The sequence below is a fragment of the Cyrtonyx montezumae genome, unplaced genomic scaffold, assembly GCF_038088225.1.
Source record: "Cyrtonyx montezumae isolate F1298 unplaced genomic scaffold, pur_monq_1.0 scaffold_0, whole genome shotgun sequence".
Lineage (NCBI taxonomy): Eukaryota > Metazoa > Chordata > Aves > Galliformes > Odontophoridae > Cyrtonyx > Cyrtonyx montezumae.
In genome coordinates, this window is record NW_027071824.1 from 51,503,549 (window position 1) to 51,519,078 (window position 15,530).

General features: G+C 46.6%; 2 protein-coding genes across 2 annotated transcripts in view; one reads left to right on the forward strand and one right to left on the reverse strand.

The window, feature by feature from the left end:
* METTL24 (methyltransferase like 24) overlaps positions 1–6,724 on the forward strand; it is a 40,613-nt gene extending 33,889 nt beyond the window's left edge. The window contains exon 5 of the mRNA XM_065736930.1: positions 6,222–6,724. Coding sequence (XP_065593002.1) covers positions 6,222–6,536 — 315 coding nt within the window. The 3' untranslated portion in view covers positions 6,537–6,724. The remainder of the gene's footprint in view (positions 1–6,221) is intronic.
* Positions 6,725–11,290: 4,566 nt separating this feature from the next.
* CDC40 (cell division cycle 40) overlaps positions 11,291–15,530 on the reverse strand; it is a 32,344-nt gene continuing 28,104 nt past the window's right edge. Inside the window, exons 13-15 of the mRNA XM_065735009.1 lie at positions 13,629–13,705; positions 12,702–12,846; positions 11,291–11,803 (exon numbers count right to left, since the gene is read on the reverse strand). Coding sequence (XP_065591081.1) covers positions 11,626–11,803; positions 12,702–12,846; positions 13,629–13,705 — 400 coding nt within the window. The 3' untranslated portion in view covers positions 11,291–11,625. The remainder of the gene's footprint in view (positions 11,804–12,701; positions 12,847–13,628; positions 13,706–15,530) is intronic.

Below are 15,530 nucleotides of genomic sequence, written 5' to 3' on the forward strand. Positions count from 1 at the left end.
CAGCAGGGGTGGACAGACAGACTTAACTTTCTTCCTTAACGTGGAGGACTAGGACAGGTAGCAACAGGACAAGGGGAAATGGTTTTAAACTGGATGAGGGTAGATTTTGACTAGATATTAGGAAGAAGCTCTTTACTGTGAGTGTGGTAAGACACTGGACCAGGTTGTCCAGTGAGGTTGTAGATGCTTTCTTCCCTGGAAGCACTCAAGGCCAGGCTGGATGAACTTTGTGCAGCCTGGTCTAGAGGGAGGTGTCCCTGCCTATAGCACAGGGTTGGAACTAAATGATCTTAAAGGTCCCTTCCAACCTAAATCATTCTATGGTTCTATGATAACTGCAGGAGAAAAGAGGTAATTTGGCACCATGGAGCTCTTGCTTCTCCTAGCAGTTGCTTTCCAAGATGCCTGAAGCAGTGGTGAGATTGGAGGGTCTGGCATACTGTATTTATTCCCCTTAGCACACATCTGTTCCCACAGGCCTCCAGCAGTGTCTGGCACAGCACTTCAAAGGCTCAGTGATGAGCAGGGGATGCTCCCTGTGGGGTGGGATGGCTGGATGTGCTCCTTGCAAAGGAAGCTGTGTGTTCAGCTGGGGCTGTGTTTGGAGCAGTCATGCCTCCAGCCTGGGCTTCTGGCTGCTGGGGGAATCCTTGCAATGTTCAGAATGCTTGTGTGTAAGCTTTGGTGGGCAGAACTCTTGCTGATGATCAGACTGGTGTATAGTGTAAGATTTAGGCTTCCGGAGCTGCCTTGTGTGAATTTTTCAGTTCAGCAATTGAGCTGTGGGTTTGAGGAACTTGATGAGATAGTGTTTTGATCTTTTCAGGGTGGTGGAGAAGGTATGCAAGGCAGAAAATGTGGCAGATTACAGGGATCTACACTTGATAGCTTCTGCTGCTGCTCTGTGAAGGCAAGGAGCTCACTGTTAGGTGTGCTGCAAAGCCCATGTGTCTTCATGATGATCTGTTTGTTCCAGGGAGGCATCACTGAGCAAGCAGGGAGCTGCCCATTGCGTATTCTGGAACTTGTTCTCCATTTCATAGAATCACAGCATCCTTAAGGTTGGAAAAGACCTCTGGGTTCTTCGGTCCAACCACCACGCCATGCCCGCTAACCGTATCCCTCACTGCCACATCTACACATGCCTTGAACATACTCAGGGATGGTGACTCTACCAGCTCCCTGGGCAGCCTGTGCCATCACCTCACCACTCCTTCTGAGAAGAAATGTTTCCTCATATCCAACTTGAACCTCCTCTGGTACAAGTTAAGGCCATTCCCTCTCATCCTATTGTTATTCCTGGGAGAAAAGGCCAACCTCCACCTTGACACAGATAGTAAGATCTTCCTTAAGATTCTTCTTTTCCAAAAAAGAGAGGAGCAGGATTGCCTGTGTGTGGTGCCTGCTTGTTCTGTGCTGGAATTTGTAATCCTGGTTTTTCGGGTCACTGTGTAGGAGCCTTGGACTTGCTGGGTGGCAGGCTAGACAAGATGTTAAGCTCAGTAGCTCTAGCTTTAAGGTCATTATTGCTTAATGCTATCTGAATCCATCAGAATTGTTTGAAAATCAGCTCAGGCTTTGGGATGTGTATGTTTTAAGTCTAGAAGGTGATTACCAAGTGAGCTGACATCTTTGGCTGGTCTAGTGCTTGGTGTGAGTGAGGATGGGGTTTTGTTGAGAATGGATCCCACTGTATAAAAGATGTTTGCGGTGATGGAAATATACATGATGTACACAAATAAACATGGCAGCCTCTTGACCAAATGCAGTCAGGGAGAGAGGATTTCAGGCTACGCTAATCTCCTAAATCAGGTGGTGTTTGTAAAAGTTCTTGCCAGCTTAAAGGCCCTTTCTCTGCCTGTCCCCTGAAGTCAGTGACATGGATCAGCTAGGCTGCGGAGATGGGCTGTCTCATCTTCTGTGGTGATTCTCCAGAGAAAAATTGCTTCTGGATGGAGCTAGTGTGTGGGAAGTGTCAAGGCATCAGAAACCATCAGAGGATGTGGAAAACAAAAGTGTTGGGTCTCCCGTGGACTGTGGGAGCGTGTCACCGTGACATGGGACTGTGTCCTGAAGAGCTGCTGAGGCTCTGAGTGCTCAGTGCTGTGAGCGATGGCCTCTGCTGGGCCCTCTGGGTATGTCTGTCTGCCTGCCTGGGTTTGGCACTGCTTGAGCAAGCTTTGCTGTATTGACAATTGACCACCAGAGAAAGTTAGTTAAATTTTTGAGATATGATTTGGAAACGTATCCTCCAGGTGGATTTCAGTTTATGCAGTAAATATAAAGCGCCTGTTAATGTCCTGCCCCTGCTTTGCAGCAGTTTCATGAAGACACATCAGTGAATCAGGGGAGAAAATACTTCTCTGTAACAGCCAAGGCAGCAGAGGAGTAGTGAGCACAGAGCCTGTTCAGTGAGCTGTGTATCTTGTGAGTTACTTTCAGGAGCAGTCGCCTCTGTAGTGTGTAAAAAGACAAAAGACCATGTAGGCACCGAAGTATGGAAACTTGCATTAATAGCTTCAACAGGTACTTGAAAATATGCCCATCTGTCAGTTCAGGAGCTCAAATGATGCATTCTTTAGAGCTTTATCTGCTGAAAATACAGAATTGCACTTAGTGAAAGGGAACCCTGTTGTTTCTTCACTGGTGTGGCCCTTAGTCCAGGGCTGTGGTTTAGAAGGATGGAGTTCTTCTGTGCTCCCCTGCTCTGCTCTCTGCTTCCCTGTGCTGAGCTTTTGCTAACAGTAATGTGGCCAAATTGCTTCCTCGGCTGCTGCTCTCGATTGACTCTGCTCCATGGGGAGCTTCAAAGGTGCCCGTGGGGCACCGCAGAGCTGAGATCCTGCTAACCCTGGCGTTTCAGAAATGATGAAGGCCGACAGGGCTCTGGTTTCAGCTTTGGGAAATAGTGCGCAGTTGTAACAAGTCATTACCCCGAAAAGAATTGAGTGTTCGTACTGTATGTGGTGACTTCCACTAATTAAAACTCGTTCTTTTTCAGTATGTTTACAGGGGAGCTAAATGTTGAAAAAGCATGACAAAAAAAGCCATGTTTTTTAATTCTCAGTGATCATTTACTTAGTTCTAATTGCTCACATTTTGGAAAACTGGCTTATTTGAAACAGAACAAATGTATTGTAACCACTCGTGACTTGTTTCTGTCCCCCACTTTCACTTCTGCTCTCTCCCCAATCCCTAACCCAGTGGTGGTGGGTTATGGAGGCCGCTTCTGGCCCCTGTGCCGAGAAAGTGAAGCCAGCTGTTCTGTTCTCTGAGTAGGAGAGATCCCACACAGTGAAGGTATGCAGCTCGCTCCCACAAGGTCTGATACTGGCCCTTTTTTAAAGGGGAGAGATGCGAGTGGGGGAGTATGACCCCAAAAGCTACTAACCTAACTTAATCTCTTTCTGACAGTGACGCAGGGCTCACTTCTATTTGAAGATGACAAGCAAACCTCTCTGTCTTTGACAGAACACTTGTAACAGATAAGAGGATCCAGCTGTGGTGCTTGAAGCCTGCAGGCTGCCAACAGCTAGCTTGTGCCATAAGGCACCACAGGTCTTTGTATTCTTTCTGACATGCACCCTTGGGCTTCCCCTCAGAGCTGACTCCAGTTGTGATCCTGGGTGAGCTGGAGCTCTGTGTTTAAGGATTTGTGTGGTAATCCTCTTGCTGGCACTGTGCGTCAACACTGCCTGAGACGTGGCAGTGCTTCTCTTACCAGGAGTGCCTTTTTTGTTGCAGGGGGGAAATAAATACCTCCTAAGAAGCCCAATCTTCATAAAACTCACATTAGGTGCTAGCAGGATGTGTCTGCATTGCAGATAGAGCTGTGCGTTGCTATCTGAAAAATAAGTAACTGATTTAAATGTACAAAGGGAAACAGGTGAGCTCAACCATGAAGTAGTTCTCTGCTGACTTCCACGAGCAGCATCATTTGCATTCAGCCTGCTCGTGAGCCCAGAGGAGCACTACAGGAAGCCATTTCACTGCCCCATGCGTGGGCATGTTATGGACTCATTGCTGCAGTCAGGCAAAGAAGTACCAGAGCTAAGGTTGGATGTGTAACCTTTGTCTCCCCTCCCCCCACAGCTATGGCATGATACAGGCTTTAGTTCTGTAATCTTGTGGTTATTTTCCACCAGCCCCATGCCACTGTCAGTGCAGAGGAGGCACAAAGTGGCTCAGACAAGCAGATCCCTGCAGCTTGGTGTGCTGTCAGTATGTGACCATGGACCTTGCTGAGGAGTTTTCTCTGCCTCTCCTGGCCTGTCCTTTGAGCCATTGGAGAGCATGGACTGCAGAGCTTTGGGCATCCAGGTGTGGTCAGCACACTGGTCCAGGTGGGCTGTAGGCCTTTGCCATGAAGCCAGACCTGCTGTGTAGGAAGCCCATGCAGTTGCAGTCATTAACTTCTGCTTTGTAAGATTAGGGTTTGGTTAGGTTTTGTGTCCCTGTTGCTCACTGGGTTAGTTCTGATGCAGACTGGAACTCACTGTCTGGTGAGTTTACCTTGCTTCGTTGTTTCCAATAGTGACAAAATCAACCCACTTATTTATGGTGGGGATGGGCTGACGACCATAAACCGAAGCATAGGAAGTTCTGCACATATGTGGCTGGGAATTTCAGTGTAGTGCAGTGACGGAGCACTGGAGAAGCAGTGTGGCTGCATAAGGCAGCCTTCCTCCTGTGAGCAGCATATGCCTGTGGATGGCTGAGTTGCTTACAGCCGCACTCCCAAGGTGTTAGACTCTTGAAGGATATTGATATGCCTTTAGGGAGGAACCAGGAACAGCTGGTTGGACTGAGTTCTGTCATCTTGTCCCCTGATAGTCCCCAGGAGTAGCACAGTAAGTGCAACCTCTCAAAACAGTGGTGTTTCTGTGTACAGCCGTGCTCTTGTGCCCTTAAATCCAGGCTCTTCAGAGCCTGCCTCGGCTCGCTAACAGCACTTCATCAGCTGTAATGGGGCCTGCCTGCTGACTTGTAACATTGCTGCCGATTTTTCACTGTTTTTTTTCCTTTCTTTTTATGCTCCTCTTGACTCTAAGTAAAGTCTCCAGCTTTCACTTTCAAACACATCCTGAGTATGAGCAGATGGCCGCAAGCAGTGGCTCAGGTGAAACCAGCGCAGGCAAACCATGCTCCCTGAGGAGATCCACCTGCCCTGCCCTGGGGAGAAGTGCCCTTCAGTTTGAGCATGCTGCTGCAGGACATTGCTCCTTACCAGGTGTGAAATTTTGATGAAATGCTCTTTTTATTCTTAGCAGATGTAGTGCCTCTTGCAGCTCATCTCTGAACAAAATCAACCCATGGTTACATTGAGCTGGGAGAAGCTTTTATGGTTTTATGAATATACATCTGCAAAATAATGGCCTAAAAGCAAGACGAGTCACTCTTTCCATGGCATCTGTCCTTATGTCTCTCACTCTTCAGAGGAGCTGCCCATCAAGTTCTGCAGTCACTTCTCCTCTGAATTCATCCTCCTTGCTGAGCGTGATGCTGCAGGAACTGCTGGCAGCAGCTTGGCTGTGGGTGGCTCATGAGCTGTGCTGCTCAGAGCCTTCGTTTCTCTTTGCCCTCCTCTTGCACATGCATGCAGCCACTGCCTCCTCATGCACTGTGCTCTCAGATCCTCAGGACTGGAACCATCAATGTGTACTCGTGGCATCTGGCAATGAGAGCCTCACTCTACTGTGGTGCAAGTAGTCACTATGAAGGCACTTAATGTTCTGTCACAGGGTCTTTGTGGTGGAGAAATAAGGAACAGTAAGGCATCAGTGCCTTTGTTCAGCTTTTCAGACCAGGTGTCTGAGGCAGGAGAAGGGTGGTGAATGGGCAGGCACAGAGCTTCGTGTACCACCCTAGTGTGTTCTGAGATGATTATCTTTAAATCCAGAATATTATCTTTAAATACACGATAGCAACAACGTGTGTTATAAACGGGGAAAGCCTGGTTTTGGGTCTTGCTGATATTAGGAAAAGTTTCTCTTCAGAAAGCGTGGTGGAGCAATGACACAGGCTGCCCAGGGAGGTGGTGGAGTCACCATCCCTGGAGGTGTTCACAACATGTGTACCTGTGGGCCTCAAGGACATGGTTAGTGGGGATGGGTTGGTTGGTTGGACTAGAAGAACCTAGAGGTCTTTTCCAACCTTAATAGTTCCATGACAATAATTGCAAAGCTTGTCATTTTCACCTAGCAATTATGTTTTTGTTGCAGATTGATGTCCTCAAGGCAGATGTGGAGAGTGCGGAGTGGAAGATCTTGGAAAACCTGATCCTGGAAGACGTTGTTGAGCAGATAGGGCAGCTGGTCTTCGAGGTGCACATCCACTGGCCTGGTTTTGAGGTCAGCGGCAATGACAGCACTGTGGTGAGGTACTGGTACAGTCTGCTCCGAGAACTGGAGCTGAAGGACTTCAGGCTTTTCCATACCTACAAAGACTTATCAAAGCCACAGATGCTTCTGAAAAAGGAAGCCTTCAATGCCAGTAGCTGTTACACACTGAGCTGGGTGAATACAAGGTGGAAATAGCAGAAGGGGATCTATGATGTGTGACTGTGGGCCATCTGTCCCGTAGCATTATTGCAGAGGAGCTTAGAGTCGCTGGCTGAAGTTGCCAGATAAGTATACGACAATTGCTGATGGAATGGACTGGCTTTTGTTTTTAAACATTGTCAAAAGAGCTGAAAGTGGAACCTGGTCTTTTTGGCTTGTTTTTAGTTCAGGTGAAGTTCCACAGTGCCTTTTCTAGTGCTGCACCTGCCTCTCCCTGCTGGCTCCTTGCCATGGAGCTGCCCATCCCTACCAGTGGCACACAGATGCTCACAGAGGTGGTGCCTCTGGCCTTGGAGGTGTGCCCTGCTCTGTATGTGGGTTCTGAGCACTGGCATATGACTTGGGGGTGGGGTGTTCCCAGCAACCCAGCTCAGCCATTCCCTGAGAAGCTAAGCAGCGAGAGGGAGCTGAGAAGTATATAGCAGGTGGTTTGTTGTTTTTCTTACAAATAATTTTGACATTAAACTTTGCATTGAAATACAAGAGCACACCACTTTATTGTTTTTCTTGTTCTTTGCAGGGCTCAAAATGCCTGAGTCAGGCCTTGAGCGTCTGCATTGGCCTCAGGGGCTGCAGACCTTGGGCTTCTTCGTAAGAGGCTTTGTAACCCCCTGCCCTGATGGTGAGGGCATGGGTAGGACTGGAGAAGGTTTGAATCTCTTCAGTGAAAGTCAGCCCTCATGCACTCAGATGTGTGTTAGCTTTCTGAATCACATCGGAAGTTATAACTTGTGGTTCAATGTCAGGCACTTTCTGTGGTAAGAAATGCACGCTGGCTTTCAGTCTGCTGCCTTTCGGCCCCGCTGACACTGCCTTGTCCTGTGTGAAGTGAGTTACTGCCTCTCTGGTCCCATTTTTACTTCCTTTTAAATACCAGTGCATCCACTTCTTTAGTGGCACTGGGATTTTCTGAACTGGAGTTAGAATGAAAGGGATCTCTGTGTGGGTTTGTGCATTGAACACCTCAGCCAGGGAAGGAGGAGGACGCAGGAGACAGTCTGGGCCAGCTGGTGCTCCCAGCTGTGCCTGTGTGGTACGTGGAGCAGCAAGGAGGTGCACACAGCTGTGGGCATGGCTGCCTGATCATGTTCATGAGCTCCCTGGTACAGTATTGGCTCAGGCCACCTGGGACCTTCCCAGACCATTCCTAGGCACAGAGACAGCCCAGGCCGAGGACAGCTTGGATCCAGCCACCTGTGCTGGAAGCTCCTATGGCTAGGAACAAAGAATCACAGGATGGCTCAGGTTGAAAGGGCCTTTGGGCCCATCTGGTCCAAGCTGTGCTCAAGCAGGGACATCCAGAGCAGGACCTGTCTGGCAGTGCTTTGTTTTCTGTTAGTGGTGTGCTTGGTCCCCCCTCCTGCAGTGACAGAGAGCAATCTGAGGGAAGAGCTGCTGGAATTGATACCACGTTGCTGCTTGCTTGGATCCTCTGAGCCCAGCTGCTGGGCACAGCACTTCCATGGGTCAGTCCTCCTACTGCCAGTCCTGCCCTGGTAACTGAAGAGAGCTGTGATCTCCAGAAACGAGCAGAAGATGCACCAAGTGCTGAGGCTGCGCAACAGTGCAGGGCTGTGAGGAGAGCTATTGAAATGCACGAGGGTGTCACATCTCCTAAACTGAGCTACTGCTTGTTGGAATGATCAGACAGCTCATCAGGGAATGGCTGCACTTCCACTCTGCAAATAATGGGATGGCAAAAGGCCAGGTGTAAGCCCTGCTTCGTTAATGAAGCATGAAAAGATAGGCTGGAGCTGTGGAGCACAGGCTTTTTCTCCTGGTAAGTGATGGAGTACTCAGGCAGGTAGACTATTATATTGAGGTTAAAAACCAAATGATGTTCTTTTTCAGGTGTTAAAATTCCAGAGGGATGGAGACCTTTTATCATGTATTGCCCTGAAGAAAGAATGTTAATTCTGTGTATATGGAGATTGTGGGAAAGGGCTGGAGGTCTGTCCTGGGACCTGAGATCAGTCTTTGCTCAGGGGTGCTAAGTAGCGTCAGGAGCAACTTAGGTGTTAGCAAATACATCTTCTGCAAGAAAAGATTCCAATAACTATGGCAATTAGAGAAAGCTTTTGTAAGATGCAGGGTAGATAAAAGCCATTTATCATTCCTTAGGCAGTTACTTGATATTGTGGGGATAGGGAACAGCTCTCATTTTATGCTCTGTGCTTTTCTACTTTGTGCCTCTTAGGACGGCTGTGCTAACTCTGCTTTTTCTCAGCTCTTGTGCTCCCACCTTTTATTGGCCTCTTTGACCTAAAGGAGCAAAGCTTAATGAATCCCACCTCCCTGGGCAGCCTGTGCCACCACCTCACCACTTTTTCTGAGAGGACATTTTTTCTAATATCCGACCTCGTCAGGAGCACCTCTCAATTCTGAAAGATCGAAGAAAGCATAAATGGGATGTGTCTGGCCTTTCTTGGTGTCAGCAGGGTGTCACCTGGTCGCACACCTGAAGAAAATGCACTCCTTCTCTCTGGTGAATAATTCACAGCTGAGACCATCTGGTTAGTTCAGAGTCCAGGCTCTGGGAGCTCCATTAGCTGCTCTCTTGCTCTTGAAGGGATCCTCAGGGTTACTCGATAAGAAGTCACTCCTGATTTCTTGCCTCTTGTTAATGCAATGTGACATTTAATTGCAGTCAGTAGAAATGTATTTCAGTGGTGGTGGAAGGTCAGAGCTGACCCACATTCAGAGCCACATTTACACGTCTCTCTGCAGCAGCCAAAGGAGGACTGTGAGCGTCTTTACTCTTTGCTGTGGATTACCACTGTACGTAGCAGTTTGCTGAAGGTAAGTTGTGTGCTCACAGTGTGGCTATAGTGCAGGCTGGTGGTTCTGTTTTTGTTTTCCCTATCGCTGCTTCACAAGAGTTTAAAATCCACCAAAGCCCACTTAACACCACAGGGGAAGTGCTGAAGTGGTGAATTACAGCGATGATGGCTGTGGGGTGATGGTCCCGGGGGAGCTGTGCTGCTCCCAGCAATGTGTCTGTGTGGCTGTTAGTGGTCGGGGAGCCCAGAAGTGTTCATAGGGCTGAAATGGCTCCTCAGAGGGTTGGTGCTGTTTTCTTTCCAAACTGGAGGGCACGCAGCTCAGGGTTGACACCTCTCAGGTTAGTCCAAGGACTGAAGCTGGCCCAAAGGACAAACCCAACACATCTGTGCTAACACCTGGTTTTAGCAGTCTCCCAGTGGTGCAGAGCACAGCAAGTTCACAGGGACTTGTGAAGGCCCAGTGCTTCCACATTTAGAACATTTAACATATGTTGCGGCATAACCAGGTAACAGGCAGCTTTGAGGGCAGACTGCCGGGGTACGTCCACGCTTGGGTGAACATCATCTCGTTTGTAAGAGCTTTCAAGTCCGCAGGGAGCTTCTGCGACCAGAACCTTCCCCAAGTGGTTCTCTCTGAGTGCTGCCAGACAGCCGCGGTGCAGCTGGCTTTGTGTTTTGAAGGCCACGCTGTTAAGTGATGTGTTGAATGTCTGCCTTTTGCTACAATCCAGCTTATTTCACCACATCACTTCCTAAAGTGAGAGGTGCGCGATGGAGGGAGCAAAAGCACAGCGCTGTCACAGCAGCCCTACATGCTGACTCGCAGGTATTCCTCCCCAGCAGTGCCATGGGTTCCAGCCCCAGGGAGTCCCCTTTGGACTTACTTGGTGTCAGGGGATGCTGTGTGGGGCCTCTCCCTGCTCAGTCTGCCCACAGGCTGTCGGCCCAGAGGTGTGCCTAGACTTGTTCTGGCCAACATTTATAGCAGACCGATTTCTGGCAGAACACACGCCATGCAGACACCCACCGCCTCTTCCAAGTGCAGCAAAATCGCTGATGCTGCTGGCCCTGGGGTCCTGACTGTACGGCTGACAAGGAGGAATTATCCTCATAGAAATTCCCCCGACAGGCTTCAATGCAGATGTGAGGAATTCCACATCGGATTAACAGGGGGACCAACAGAGTGGGACAAAGGAGTTTATCTATCGGAGCGTTTCCAGTGGAATTTCGATCTGGGGCTTTTTGCAAACCTTTAATTCTAACTCATCAGCTCCGGAATTAACATGTCGAGTCACTGTTTCTTGCTTTTCTTCCCCATAGACAACAGACAGCACACCCTGACATGAGTTTATACACTTATTCATGCATTCGCATGCATGTGAATCAATGTGAATCAAGTTCTGCAATTAGAGCTCAACACCCAGCTCAGGAACCATAGCAGCAGTGAATGGAAGAAGTGAATGAAGATAAACACAAGTTTCTTTATAAAAGGATTTATTAAAAATAAGTCTTTCAAAGAGGAAAAAGTGTGGTGTGTATATACAGTAAACAGCCAGAAACTGCACAACCTGTTCACTTTGCTGGGTTTACAGTGTTTGTTTTTTAATGTCATGCTCACTGGAACTTAATGGCAAATGAGCCCTTACAGAGGTCTGTGGGGCACCTGGAATGGCACCTTCTGGCCATCAGCATGAGCCACTTGTTGAACACAGACAAGACAGCATTTTATGATACAGGCTTCAGTTGGTACAGTCTAATTGAGGGCCGTGCTCTTCTGAGCAGTTCTTCCTTTCCACTGTGAATTGACAGACATCATTTGCCAATGATTTTGTGTTCTAGAAAGGTGCAAGTATTTTACGGAGAATAAAATACCACCAAAAAAACATAAGCAAATGCTCTACTTCCAGCTCTGTATCCAAGATTTCTTTTTAGGAAGAAGAATTGCAGGTTTTCTCCCTTTAACTCCCCACATCTCTTGACAGCCAGAGCCACAAGAATAGTTTTTCTTAAATTTACTTTATTTTACAAGAGCATTTTGCACAGAAAGTGACAGGGCAAGCTAGCACTTGATGCTGCATGCTTCAGGTTTCTCAGACCCAGTCATTGCATTTACAACAACATCCTCTGAGTCAAGTACTCTGAAGATCTTCCCATTTTCAGAGCATATATACAGCCAGCTGCGAGCAGCTCTATCACAAAATGTCACCTGTCCTTACAGCAGAATTCACTCCAGCCTCAGATCTCAGGGCTCACAACATCGGATCCTTGCAGCAGCAGCCTCTTTAGTCCCACAGCTTAATGAGACCATCCCAGCCACATGTAATGACTTTAGATGTCTCGTGTGGGTGCCAGACTGCGCCAATGCAGACTTTATCGTGTGCTTTTATTCTGCTGTAGAGTTTTGTAGTCTTCCAGTCCCAGATGTTAAGCTTTCCATCTGCATCTCCAGATATCACATAGCTGCATTGAAGGAATTAGAAGCTGCATTAAGTACAGTATTGTAACACTTCATAGTGAGGAATGGAATAGAGCTGCACCCAGTGAGCCTCACACCTGACAGTCTGAAAACTTCTCTGCCCGAGAACTGGCATTCATGCTGTGCTCTGTGCCACACACAATCCTGCAGAAGGTGATGCATCAGCTGCGAGTAAACGTGCTAACCAGTGTGATTATACCATGCACAGTGTTACTGGAACTGAAGAGAATACACTGGGAAAAGATAAAAGTGCCAGAATTTCATCTGTGAGTTACAGGCACTCTGCGTTTTCCTCTGGCTTTGCTGAGATTATCCTCCACTTTTCATAGTACCACACAGCTTATATACATGCAGTGGTAAATATGTGGGCATGTTACCAAGGAAACAGGATGAAAAAGATAGATAGATCTCTGAACAGCTAAATGAGGATACACCACACCAGAACTGCAAATAGGAAAGGACAAGCAAGTCTGAATCCCAGGTGTTCCAGACATGTGCATATGGTGGGAACAGAGCTTGAAGGGCTCTGGGGAGACTGCTGCTGACCATGTGCAAACAGAGCCAGGTGCAGGTCTGCGCTGCACCAGGGCTGGGCAAAACAAGGGCAGTCTCTGGGTGCTTTAACACAGCAACCTAAGTCTTCTTTTGGGAACGGGGAATCTGGACTATGCTGACCATTTTTTAACTTTTGCTTGGAGGAACTGTTAACAGTCCAGTCAAACAAGAAAAGCAAACTTTCACTTCTGCTGCTTGTCCTAGTGAGCTCTGTCCCATTACTGAGCTAACAGGATGGCTGTGCATCAATGAATGATGCAGAGGATTCAAAAAGAAATGTGCCTGTGCTCACGAGTTTAAGATGAAGCTCTCTCCCACAAAACTCACCTCATGTCAGGTGAAAAATCCACTTGACAAGCGTAGCCAGCTACCATGTGACCTTTGAAGATTTTCTTTTTGTTTAATCTGAATCTGTTCTGAGCTCCAAAAATCAGAATTTGGTTATCCATTGACTGGCAAGCCAACCATTTCCCTAAAAACACAGTGAACACAGGAGATGACAGAGTGCCACACATTACATCCTCCCAAAGAAATCAATTGTGTGTGTGCCCCAAGCATGGTATTCTCTTCCAGTTTTTAAAATGTCTGTTTCCATCTTCTGCATCCTTCAGAAAGAAACTGAACATTTCCTTCCGTAAAATGTTCAATTTTAACTTTCTCCAGAATCTTCCTTTGAACATTAAGACTCTGCTTCAATTGTTAGGAATAAAACATTCAAACTTCAAAGGAACTGTAATTGGATGCTGATATCTGGCTGAAAGCACTAGATATACAACAAGGTGATCAGCCACAGCTCAGCAAATGAGACTGTTAACTGTAACTCTGTAACGCTTCAATAACTTTGGCAATAAAGCTATTTAATTTTGGCCAACACACATAAAAAAGGTTTTGTCCCACTAGAAGGATTTTTCACTCATTACTGGAGGCTCTTAAGCCTTTACCCTCCTGCAGTCTGGTTGTTACAGAAGAACATAAACACCAGGGAAACATTAACATACAGAAACACTGTCGGGGGGAAGATCTACATTTCAACTGATACAAAGATACATTTCAACCTGTAATAAACCCTCATTTTGACTTTTAAAAAATCAAATCCAGATACAATCTGATCTTGGAATAAAGACACACACGTCTTTGGGAAGGTGGGGTTGTATGGGCAGCAGGGAAGTACGAGATGGCAAAATTACAGGGCTGTAATTAGTGAGATGTCCTACGTCAGCTAGGCCTAGGAAGGCAGTGAAGTTGCTGACCTACCATTTGGAGACAAAGTCACGGCTGGCATCGAATGCATACTGGGCTCAGCAATATACTTGAAGTCTACAGGAATGTCCCTGCAAAAGGAAGAAGTATGTGTTTTAGGAAGGCGTGGAGACATTCCAGAGGGCTGTCCTGAGACAGCTGATTTACTCAGCCACTGAGAACATAACGGCGCTGTCTAAAGAAAAATGTGGAAAAGCTCAAAATTATGAGTGCCCACCTAGAGAACTCTAGCTGTGCAACCATTTACAGGACAACCTCTGATAGCATGAATTTACCCCAAACCCACAGTCTAAAGAAGAATCCTGATTCCAAGGAGGAAACTGTAATACAGAAATACTTCATTGCCTCCAGTTTCTTAAAAAAACAAAAACATTAAAGAAAGCAAAAGTTTTATCCTCTGACAATGCCATTTTCCTCCTGATCTGCCCCAGTGCAATACCAACCAATTCAGAATGTTCATAGCTGAACTCAGCTGTGAACTCCCTGGTCTCAATTCCACTTCATTCTTTTGCAGGAGTACCCGAACAGCTTCAAATCCTGCCAGGAACAGGACACGAGGTCAAGGCCTGATCCTGTGCAACCCCTAACAACCCACACTCCCACAGCATGCAGGTCTTATCTGCAGTCCTCAGTCCAGGTGAAAGCAATCCAACCACAGGCCATATTAAAACAAACTTCTGGCTGACTGAATAAACAAACAAACAAATAAATAAAAGGGAAAAAACGCCAAGAAAACCAGCCCTCTGTGTATCATGAGAAGCTCTCTCAGACGAGGAAACATGAGAAGAAAAGGCCTGTTGGAGATGTACAGAGTTACAGACATGACAAGCCTGTTTATCCAATTGGGATCAGGCATAGGTGAAGCACACAAGAGAAAATAACGTTTTGCATTTCTAAAAGAAAACAGAATATAACACCTGTGTCAACTTCAATATCAGTGCTGTGAAGATACAATCATAACAAAAGGAAAGGGGGCAAATTTTCAAGCGCTCCAGTTAAGACTCCTCAACAAACCACCAGATCTTAGAAGTTCTTCCTCATGAAACCTACGTGCGCGCTCTGAACTCTTGGGGAAAGGACATTTACATTCTCAGGGGTAAAGCTGCTCAAGGTAATGAAGTCTGACATGACATCCCATTACCAGCTCTGGCCAAGTCAAAGCACTTACAAAACCCACTACAAAATTTCTCTCAACAATTGAAACCAAGCAATTAGACCAGCTTTAATTACTGGCTTTTAAGGCCATATTCAGGTCATAATTACTTTGAAGGCTGCTTTGTTTCTGTAGGATACCGAAGAATACTGTGCTGAAGAACATGAAGAATATACAAGGAAACACAAACTAAGTCACCCTAGGTTTAGTAACAACTGTCCTTATGAACTTAAGAAAAAAAGATTTGAGCTGTGGTATGAAATAGATTGTTATGGAAAGCTGATGTGCTGAATACATGAACAGTTTTAATGCCCTGCAAAAATCTGGATACTGAAATGATGTAAACACGCAGTCTGGTTACCATATGTCACAACAGGTTATGGACAAATGTTTTTCAAGTCCTGACTAGAAAAATAACATTTACTTTACATAAAATAAAAAAAATTCCCCTTGCACTGTATGGCAGAATGCTGTCTACCACTGAGTTCCCTATTATCTGAACAAGGGAACCCTTTTTCATTGTACAAGACGCTCAGCACATATTTTTTTTGCTTCAGAAGAAAATATTCTGGTGCAGGAACAATCAGGTTGCAATGTTCCCATACCAGAACCTTTCTGCCTTTCCTGCTTTTCCCCAGAAAGACTAAATCCACCCACTCTGCTATTTATTTCAGCCATCAACACAAAGCTCACAGAAGAAGGGCAATCCAATCTCAAGGAAATAACGGATCTGTGCAAGTGAC